Source organism: Chrysochloris asiatica, unplaced genomic scaffold, assembly GCF_000296735.1.
Source record: "Chrysochloris asiatica unplaced genomic scaffold, ChrAsi1.0 scaffold00061, whole genome shotgun sequence".
NCBI classification, from domain to species: Eukaryota; Metazoa; Chordata; class Mammalia; order Afrosoricida; family Chrysochloridae; genus Chrysochloris; species Chrysochloris asiatica.
In genome coordinates this window covers 15,335,164-15,346,548 of record NW_006408579.1, presented here as the reverse complement: position 1 = coordinate 15,346,548, position 11,385 = coordinate 15,335,164, and the positions used below count along the sequence as shown (strand labels likewise).

The following is an 11,385-nucleotide window of genomic DNA, read 5'->3' as shown; positions in this document are numbered from 1 at the left end:
TATTTACTGCTCATGGAAGAGATGCTTCACAGAAGGAACCCCTGTAATTCAGCGGTTAAGCATTTGGCAGCTAACTTAAGGTTGGCAGTTTGAACCTACCTGACACTCCATGGGAAAAATATGTGGCTGTCTGCCTCTGTAAAGATTTACAGCCTTGAAAACGCTATAAGGCAGTTTTCTGTTCTATAAGATCTCTGTGAATTGGAATCGACTTAATGGCAACAGGCTTTTGGCTGGCACCTCAGATGCTATGAACCAGTAAAATACGTAGGTGCCTAAAATAAAATCATTTTAGGGGCTTGAATATGGATGGTTCCAATTGCTTTCTCTCGGATCTTGCAGGTAAGACAGAAAGTAAAGATGCTTTTTACTTCGTTGGGATGTTCCGCATCACCAACATTGAGTTTCTTCCGGAACATCGACAGAAAGAGTCCAGAGAATTCCTTTCAGTGTCACGGACTGTGCAGCAAGTGGTGAGGTGACCCGTGGGGGCAGTGGAAGACTACAGGGCGGGGCCGGGGCGGGGGGAGCGGAGGGGACGGAGGGGGCGGAGCGGGGCGGAGGGATCTCCAGTGCCACCCACTGGTGTATTGAACTTGGAGAACTAAAGGATAGAGGGAAACGCGCGGATTCAGCTCACTGCAGTAAGACAGAATTTCTTATTTAATAGAAATCACTTCTTTTCCTGACTAAAGTAAAACTAAATGACTTTCTGGAATTCAGGTTTTTTTTGTAGTTGTCTGCAAAATAAAGGAATGAATCAGGAGAACTTTAAATATCTTTTAGTTCTGAAATTACATGCCACTGATGAATTCTGTAAGCTCTACACATTCATTCAACCTTAACAAGTTGATGCTCTCTTCACTTAAAAAAAACCCCAAAAACTTTCTCATATAGAAGTTGTTGTTGTTAAGTGACATCAAGTTGATTCCAATTCATAGTGACTCTGTCTGTATAGGGTTTCCTAGAAGCAGCTGGTGGGTTTGAAACCACTAACCTTGTGATTCACAGTCCATTGCCACACCAGAAGTCCTATTATTTATCGCAAAAAAATTTTTTTAATTCAACAAAGTATAAAAAGAACATTGAAATCTTCAATTTCATCACCAGAGGAAGAATTTTTATGGTCTGGACCACATGAACATAAGGAAGAGTGGAAAGTAGGAGTATTAACGTATATTCAGTTCTATAATATGATCTTTCCTGTTAACATTATATTGTACGTCTCTATGCAAGTAAGTTCTCTAAAAATATATTTTTAGTAGCTATCAACCCCTCGCAAAGCCGTTTGAATTGCAAGTCGTCAGTTCAAGCTCACCAGTTGCTGTTTGGAAACCCAATATAGGGTCGCTATGGGTCGGAACTGACTCGGCGGCACTTAACAATAACAGCCACAACCAACCCCTCGCAAGTTTGCGGTTCAAACCCTCAAATCATTCCTCGGAAACCATATACAGGTCCCTGTGAGTCTGAACGAAAGCACACAACCAACCAATCAATATTATTTCAAAGGTTTCCCCTCCCTCCCCTCCCCCCGGAAAGTTTGGGGGTTGTTTTGCTGTTATGTAGGAAGGGGAATACAGGAAGAGAAGATTTGAGAGAAGAGAGTGAGTTTAGATTTAGAAATGTTAATTAAGGAGCCACAAGGAGCCCTGGTGTGGCTCTGTGGGTTAATGCGCTGGACTGCAAAGCCGTTTGAACTGTAAGGTCGGCAGTTCAAGCTCACCAGCTGCTCCTTGGAAACCCTAGACAGGGTCGCTATGGGTCGGAACTTACTCGATGGCACTTCACAACAACAAGGAACTCTGGTAGCATAGTGGTTACGAGTTGGGCTGGTAATCTCAAGGTCAGCAGTTCTAAACTACCAGTAGTTCCACGGGAGAAAGATGAGGGTTTCTGCTCCCTGTAAAGATTTACAGCCTCGAGAACCTTATATAGGGTCGCTATGAGTTGGAACTGACTCCACTGCACATAAGTATCTCTCCTTGAGATCAAATTGGTGGTGGTGGTTGTGGTGGTGGTTGTGTGCCATGGAATCAGTTCTGTTTCATAGGAACCCTAGACAGAATTTCTGAGGTTGTAAATCTTAACGGGAATAGAAAGTCTCATCTCTCTCCCATGGAGCAACTGGTAGATTCGAACTGCTGCCATTGCAGTTAGCAGCCCAACTCGTAATCCACTACACTCCAGGTTCCCTTGAGATCAAATTGTGTTATGTGCCGTGGAGTCGGTTCCGACTCATAGTGACCCTGTACAGGGGTTTCTGAGGGTGTAAAAATTACGGGAGCACAAAGCCTCATATTTCTCCCACGGAGCAGCTGGTAGTTTTGAACTACTGATCTTATGGTTCACAGCCCAATTCATAACCACTATGCTACTAGAGCTCTTTATGAGTTTTAAATGTGCTAAATGCTAGGATAGTGAAGGAAACCAAAGATTCAAAGAATCAATGGGTTCAGGGCGGCGCTGCAGGGGTCTGAAAGCTGCAGCTGGCTAGACGTACCCTGCCACGGGGTGGTGCTCTGACTGTGGTAACGGTTGAAGGGCTGCCCCTGGGGAGGCAGCGAGGCGCCACGGGTCTCTTAAACATCTCAGGTTTATCCTGCACTTTGAGGAATGACTGCACCATTTTCCTGAGCTATGACAGTCAAACCCGGTAGTTATAACTTCTCCACAGACCCTCCCAACCTGGCAAGGATGCTACAGATTGTGGCAGATAGTGGCTTTACCCCCAGCCAGCACTGATGAAATCATCAGAGACCTGAACTACAAGAAACTCTAATGGATGTTCTTCAAGTGAAAAGGAAATTATATCAGCAGAAAACTTGGATCCTCAGAAGCAAATGAAGAGCATTAGAAATGACAGGAAAAGAGGAACAACAGTAACAATAGGGACAAACAGAACTAATAATAAATAATGCAGTGGCTATACAATGATAGCAAAAGTTATGTTAAATATTAAAGGTCTAAACACCCCAACTAAAAGGCAAAAATTATCAAATGGATATACTATATGCCACTTGTAAGAGATACACTTTAAATGTAAATGTTGTTGTTGTTAAGTGCCATCGAGTCGGTTCCGACCCATAGCGACCCTGTACAGGGTTTCCAAGGGGTGTAAATCTTTACGGGAGTAGAAAGCCTCATATATTTAAGATAAATGGATGGAAAAGGCTGTACCAAAGACATAGTGTAAAATGTTTGGAATGTACATTTTAATATCACATAATATAGCTTTGAAAACAGAAATAGGTATTATCAGGGATAAAGAGGTATATTTATAAAAAGACAGATTTCATCAAAAAGATGTCATTATCAATGTGTGTGATCTAAAAACAGCATAAATATATATAAAGCAAAGTTGAATTAGAAATAGATATTTTTGCAACAATATTAGGAGATTTTAACAACCTTTTCTTATTGATAAGAGCAACTAGAAAAAAAAAATCATAGACAACATAAAAGAGTAAAATACCACTAATTGCCTTGGTCTAAAGGATGCATATAGACACTATATCTAACAACTACTGAGTGCATGGTCTTTTCATATGCAAATGTTATGTTAATAAAAATAGACCTTATGCTGCACAATAAAATAAACTGACAAAAATAAAAGGACTAAAATATACAGAAAAAAAAAAAAAAAAGAATCAGTGGGTTCACAGGACTAATGGCCCACAGACTTCTTCTGCCTGAGACCCTAATAATGTACAGCTACCACTACTGACCATTCGGACCTATTGTGATACAATAGAAGTTCCTGCTTAGAATTATTAGAATGTGAGAAAAACATAGAATTAAAAAAAAAGAAAAAGAAAAAAGAGGTCAGACTTACTGGACTGAAAGAGACTGGAGACGATCACCCTAAAACTTCACTTTTAATCTGAAATTGAAGCCATTCCTAGCGGTCACCTTTCTACCAAGTAAAAGAATGGCTTATAAAATGAACAATAACGCCCATGAGGAATGTGCTCCTTAGAATAATCAAGGAGACAAAATTGGCAATATTTCCCTAAAAGTAGAGATGAGACAGCAGGGTGGGCCAGGAAACCTGGAGGGATGGAAACATGGAAGGTAGGGTAGAAATGGGGAGAGTGCTGAGGCATTGCCAAGGATAGCAACCAATGTCACGGAACAATTTGTGTATGAGTTATTGCATGGGAAGCTAATTTGCTGTGCAGACTTTCAGCTAAAATGTTGGGGGGAAAAAACAAAAAAATACTTGTTTTCCCTGGAGAAGAGTTCGGAGGGAGATTAGCTACGGGCACCTCCTGCCCCCTAGTGGCTAATTTAGGGATGTGTCCTTCAGAAAATAAAAAGTCACTTTGGAGTACTGGTGTGGTGCCGTAGGATAAGCCCTGGACTGCATATCCACTAGGTCAGTGGTTCAAACCCACCAGCTTCCCCTTGAGGGCCCTATATAGGGTAGCTATGAGTCAGAACTGACTCAGTGACACATAACAACAACATACACGCTCTTCTAGTGGTGCTGTAGGATAAGCACTGGACTGCTCACTGCAAATTCAATAGTTCAAACCCACCAGCTGCTCTGTAAAGCTTTACAGTCTCAGAAAACTATATATAGGGTCTCTGTGAATCAAATCAACTCAATGGTAGGTTTGGTTTGTTTAAGGATGCTTTTAAGAAGCTTGGTGGCGCTATAGGATAAGCTCGGAGTTGTTAATCACAAGGTTGGCAGTTCAAATCCACCAGCAGCTCCTCTGGAGAAACATGAGGTTATGTGCTCTTGTAAAAATTTGGTTTCATAAACTCTATATAGGATCATTATATAGGATCAGAATCTACTTGATGAGGTGAGTTTGGTTTTATGAATGTTGATTTATTTAAAAGTCTGGGTCAAATACTATGAAAATGGGCTTCAAGAACTTTGTGCAGAGTTGCGGAGAAAATGAACCTCTGGCATAGGAAGCACACAGGTTATGTTTATTTAGGGTTTTTTTTTAGAGATTAATATGTCAATGAGGGTAACAGGCTATTCTTCACAGAAAGCAGTTTGTATGAAAGTAAGAATTTATTTGAATTCCAGAAATACAGTCTAGGTTTGAAGTTTTTGTTTGAGACTATTTTTATATTTGTTAGTTGTCAGGGTTTTGAGCAACAACATACAAGGTACTGCGAACACCTCAAGTCTTCTTCTTGTTTGTTTGTTTTTTTAGGTAAACTTTGTTTATACTACATCTGCCTTCTCCAAATTTTACAAGCAATCTGTGGTTGCCGATGTTAGGTAATTTATGCTTTGGTATGTCTACTTTTACTGCTGTACACTCCTCTCAAGGTTATGGAAGGGCTGAAATTCCACCATTCTCAAAGAATTCCTTAGGGGTGGTTGTGGGTTAATAACACAACTTGGATTATAAAACAATTCGTTTCCCAAATCTCTGCCCTCCTGCCACCCTGAGGTGTTACTGTTACCTACCCAAATCTCTACTCTGCCCTCATGCTGGAATTTTGGACCCCATATTAAGGCCACTAAACAAAATAGCTGTAATTGTGGCTGCTATATCAGACGGAATTGCAAAGGGAACACACAAAGCACAGACCAATATTTCACAAAATATGTTCAGTGAAAAACTAGTCACTAGAGATCCTCTGAAGGGGAAGGAAAAAGATCTCATGGTCAAATAATGTTTAGGAAAACTTCTGCCATGTATACTCTTATCTGACATTTCCCTCCTCCCGTACATCTTCAGAGGTTCTCAATCTACTTTGGCATATTAAAGCCACTGGAATCTTCAAGTCTTGAAGTAAAGTAACTTGCTTGCTTTCCTAAACTTCCTATTTCCCGAATTCTTTACTACAGAACACTACCTTTCATTAAATGTGACAGTGTTTATGTGTTTAGGATTTCCGGCTCTGGAATCAGACTGGAAAACATTGAGTTTCAATTCTGGGTTTGCTACTTCCTAGCTGTGTGATTTTGAGTTTTATTTGGTTTCAATTTCCTGCAAATTTGGCGTAGTATAGCACTCTTTCCATATAGTAGTTACTGAGTGGTACAAATGACTGGCACTAATTAAGCTGCTAACTGAAATGTTGAAAGTTTGAGTTCACCCGGAAAGAAAAACTTGGTTACCTACTTCTAAAAAAATCATCCATTGAAAATCCTATGGAACACAGTTCTACTCTGACACACATGAGGCCATCATGAGTCAAAAGCAACTCAACAGGAACTTCTGGGATAACCTTATCCCACAAGATTAAATGGGATCTAAAGATGTATCATAGTGTCTGGATAGCTGGGGTTTCAGAAAGAATAACTGTTGATGTTTGTAATAACAGTGAATATTGGCTGACAGTGAATATTGGCTGAAAGAAATTGTGTCTTCTTTGTGTGTGTGTGTATACAAAACGACTTTCTTGAGGAAGCCAAGAAGATAATTCAAATGGGGAAATGTTGTTTACAATGATAGGGACACACTCTGCCCCCTTTTAACAGGGAAATGCCCAGAAGCTATTCTCAAAGAAGAGGATACATTTTGACTATTCAAAACTCCCTCTCATAAGCTGCACAGAATGGCAATGGATGTTTGCTAAGGTCCTTCTGTGACATTTGGTTTTCACAGTCATTCCATGATTCCAAGTTTGATCCTTGATTTTGGGGTGATATGGTACCGTCCATAATCTAGTGCCTAGATTGGTCCCTGAGGTGAAAACTGCTTATCTCAACTAGTCCAGAGATCAAAGCCAATAATAAGTTCACAAATACATATTTTCTTGGGCTCAAAATAAATACAGTGCAGTTGGCTAGAAAAGTGCAGGAAAATGATGTTTCATCATGTGATAACCCATGTAGCGTTCAGAATAGCTGTTCATAGACCTAAAACGCTGACCATTCCAATGACTGTTGTCACTTGAAAATGCATTGGTGCTGGTAGCTTGGTTATTTATTGAGCTTTGATTAAGAACACGGAATACTTGTTTTTCTCATGGAATCTTGGATACTTATGATGGTCCAGACAATCAGAGATCACCATGCAAGTGACTGATAAAATGCTTGTGTGAGTCAACAAATGCAAATTATCCATTGCAACGACTCCTATTTCTAACATTTACTGGCCTCTATGGAGTCCGAGTATGACTCTGTGGGTTAATGCACTGGACTGCAAAGTTGTTGTTGTTTTTTAAGTTTTTTTTGTGTGTGTGTGGTTTTTTTTTTTAATTGAGTGATAGTTTACATGGAAGAATATCAGTTTTACATTCATCCTATCATATTTCATTTCATTGCAATGATTACAATCCCCTCTATGCATCATCATTCAACAGTATTTGCTTCTATTCCCTTTTTTGAATGTACACAAAAACACTCAGGAATATATAATAATTTAAACAACCAAAGGGCACATTCTGCAAGCCTGCCTCCTGGCCGACAGCATACAGCCTTTCTCTTTCCGTGAGTCTAGAGTCCTTGGCTAATCCCTCTCTCCATGTCATCATCTCTGCCTCCATCTCTGGTGTCATTGCTTCTCTGGATAGGGTCCCACATTCCACTCATGCTCTTCTCCCTTGATGGTCCTAGGGTCTCTTGTTCCTGGACTGTAAGATTAACTACTCCCTGCTTATTATTACAAAACTTCTACCTTTACAGTTGTGACAAATCACAATTAGTCATGATAACAATTACTCACTATTGAATCATAAGAATCTTATCCCCATCTCCTTTCATCAGACCCGTCTAGACAAGATGAAAACTGAAATAATATATTCTCAATGGAGGTACAACTATAGAGTAAAGGTTTAGATATGAACCCTACACAATAACCAGAATATACACAACATGATGCTTCTTGCTTCTAACTCCTAAAGAAGGGAGGTAGAGCCAACTGGAAGGATGTACTTACTCATTGGCCTACCTTGGACATGGCAGTTGACTTACTGTCTGCTTGTCAAAGTCTACTTCCTAAGAGGTATCCCTGAACATCTTTCTTTCTTTCTTTCTTTTCACTGTAGCAGCAACAACAAGGGTGGCCTCCTGATCCACTTTTGGCTTGTGTTTGTCATGCCACATGCCAAAGGCCATATCTTCTGTGAGGACTGCGTGGCTGCCATCTTAAAGGACTCCATCCAGATCAGCATTATTAACCGGACCTCTGTAGGGAGCTTGCATGGCCTGGCTGTGGACATGGACTCCGTGGTATTAAATGGTGATTGTTGGATAGTTCTCCTTTAAGCGTTTCTTCCTGCAGCAGTCTTACTATTTGTCATTATCGTCATTAGCCCTAATACCAGTGGAACAGGACTAGCTGAATTGGAGCTATGTTTGTAAAGGAAATTTGTAGAGAAATTTATTACAGTCATTGAACTGGGGTAGAATTGGGGACAAAGCATATATCAAATTGAATCTTGAAATGTTCCCTTTTCTAAAATTTTGTGAGTCTTTTTCCTCTAGAAGACTCTGAAGAGCACAGTTCTAGCACCCTAGAGAAAAGATGCTTGCTGAGGTTTATCTTGTTTCCTCCCTCTTCAAGGTAGAACTGCAGCCAAAACAGGCTGCCCCAAATCCTGACAAACTGCAAATTACATCATTTGCCTTGTCAGAGGGTTGCTTTAAACATTATGTAGTGCAAAATTTAAGCAGTTTTTTTTAACCTTTATTATAGAGTCCTGGTTGGTGCTGTAGGAGAAGCACTGGGACCGTAGGTTGGTGGTTCAAACTCACCAGTTAATCCTTGGAAACCCTATACAGGATCTCTATAAACCAGAACCGACTCAATGGCACTTAACAACATATCTTTTGATTTAAAGTATACATGTATGAATTGGTGCTGTAGGGTAAGCACTGGATTGGTAACTGTAAGGTCAGTAATTGAAACCCACCAGCCACTCTTCAGAAACCCTATGCAGGGTCTTTGTTAGTCAGAACAATCATATAGCATGTGGTTGAGAAGTATTTGTTAATTAATGAATGAAAAACTTCTGGTGGAAAATTCTGCATCTAATTTGCTGTTTCAGATATAGAACTAATTATCAAATTTGTCTGATTGTTTCTTTTTCTTTAAAATTAACAAAACAACAACAACTTGTCTTTACAGATGACTTCCAGCATATGTAAAAGTAGAGCCCTGGTAGCGTAGTGGTTATGAATTGGACTGTGAACCGCAAGGTCAGCAGTTCGAAACTACCAGCTGTTCAGCGGGAGAAAGATGAGGCGTTCTGCTCTTGTAAAGATTTACAGCCTCAGAAACCCTGTACAGGGTCTCTATGAGTTGGAACCCTCAGCCAACACCATAAAAGTAGAGAAAACAATAAAATAAGCTACTGTGTGCACATCACCCACCTTCAACACCTGTCACCTCCTGGCCGTCAAGAGTTTATAGTTGTTGATCTCTACCTTCCAAACAACCTGCTCCTGCCCACATTGGATTATTTTGAAGTAAACTCAATTCGTGTTTGATTGCTTTTAAAGAAGGACTGAAAATAATTTTCACTAAGCAAAATTCTAACAAAATGAGATGCTGGCACTAATAGACTCTTTTCTATGTTTTTTTTTTTGTTTGTTTGTTTTTTTCCTTCAATGCAGCTGGGCTTCGGTCAGATTACTCTTCAGCCATAGGATCTGGTAATTTATTTCATACAGTCCTCCCCCCAACTCAGTATTCTTTTTAGCTGTAGCTTTCCTTTAAAATCACAATGGTATTTGTTAGCATTCTTTTAGTTGCAAGAGATAAAAATACACTCAAACCTGTTTAAGCACAAAATAAGCTTGATTGACTCATGTAGACTATGGCATTACTCAAAACGTTTGTGGAAAAACATAATGAAAATATAATGGAATTTGTCCACGAATGTTTTTGAAGCCCCTCATATTAAGTGGTATAGATGAGTCCAGAACCTAAAATAACAGCATCTGGACACTGCATCTGCACTTCACGTCTCTTCCATGATGGACTTACTATCAGGTGGGGGTGGGGTGGGGGGAAGCCCAAAAACCAATAATATAACTCTCATACTCCCTGATAATTCCTGCAGAAGTTCTGGGGCAGAGGTCATTGTCCCCAGTTGGGTGCATGACCATTCCCTAGTTCATTTCTTTTTCTCTAATTGTTGAGTCTGGACCGTGTGCCTATCTCTGATAGGAGGGGTGAGCTTACTTTCTCTGAGAGAAACCATAGCAAGTAGAGTAGGGTAGTGATAGTTTCTCGAAGTAAAATTCAGTTGCTGTTACCAGAAAAGGGCAGAGTGAACTCTAGGCTGGCAAAGACAGCAGATGTTCCCCATATGGCTTCTTTTGCTCTATATTTTTTCAATAAACATTTCTAGAGAAGTCATTCTTTTACAAAGAAAAATCTTTCTGTTTTCATAGACAAAGGCTGCTCTCAGGACTTCTATGCAGACCATCTGTCTCTTCAATATCCTCTGGAGATTTCGGCAACTTCAGGGAGGCTGATGTGCCAGTTTAAGCTGGTGGCCCTGGTAGGCTATCTGATTCGTCTCTCCATTGAGTCTCTCCAGATTGAAGCAGACAACTGTATCACAGACTCCGTGACCATTTATGACTCCCTCTTGCCAATCCGAAGCACCATCCTGTACAGGTATTATGCAGGCTCTCTTGCGGGGAGCTGGAAAGCTTTTTCCAGTTTTTATTTGGAAATATCTGGATTCCCTTGGATTTTGGTTTTTGTTTTTTTTTTAATAAACATTGTGGTATACAATCATAAGGTCAAAGACTGACCATGTCCTATTTTATATCCTTTATATTAGCTACTCCTGGTGTGGCACTGTAGGATAAGCACGGACTACAAGGTTGGTTTAAATTACCTTGTTCAGTGGTTCAAACTCACCACCCGCTCATTTTAAATGCTATACAATATGATTATGAGTTGGAACTGACTTGATGGCACTTAACAACAAGAACATATTGTTGTTGATGTTGTTGTTAGGTGCTATCTGGTCAGTACCGACTCATAGCGACCTTGTACACAACAAAGTGAAACACTGCCTGGTCCTGGGCTAACCACACAATTGTCGCCACTCTTGAGCCCATTGATGCTGCTGCTTTGCCAATCCATCTCACTAGGAGTCTTCTTCTTTTTCTCTGACCTCCATCTTACCAAACATAATATCCAGCTCTAGCCACTGGTCCCTTCTGACAATATGTCCGAAGTATGAGAGACGAAATCTGGCCAGCCTGCCCTCCAAGGAACACTCTGGCCATACTAATTCCAACACAGATCTATTTGTTCTTTTGGCAGCCCGTGGTACTTTCAATATTCTCCTTGAACACCATAATTCAAATGCATAAGTTCAACGGTCTTCCTTACTCACTGACCAGCTTTCGCATACATATGAGGTTACTGAAAATACCATGGCTTGGGTCAAGTACACCTTAGTCCTCAAGCTGACATCTTTGCTCTTTAACACTTTAAA

The 11,385-nt window shown here is 40.3% G+C and overlaps 1 protein-coding gene across 1 annotated transcript in view; it reads left to right on the top strand.

The window, feature by feature from the left end:
* The first annotated feature begins 348 nt into the window (after positions 1–348).
* TMPRSS7 (transmembrane protease, serine 7) overlaps positions 349–11,385 on the top strand; it is a 70,504-nt gene continuing 59,467 nt past the window's right edge. The window contains exons 1-4 of the mRNA XM_006864186.1: positions 349–473; positions 5,178–5,245; positions 7,972–8,162; positions 10,322–10,550. Of these exons, the coding sequence (XP_006864248.1) occupies positions 381–473; positions 5,178–5,245; positions 7,972–8,162; positions 10,322–10,550 (581 nt within the window). The 5' untranslated portion in view covers positions 349–380. The remainder of the gene's footprint in view (positions 474–5,177; positions 5,246–7,971; positions 8,163–10,321; positions 10,551–11,385) is intronic.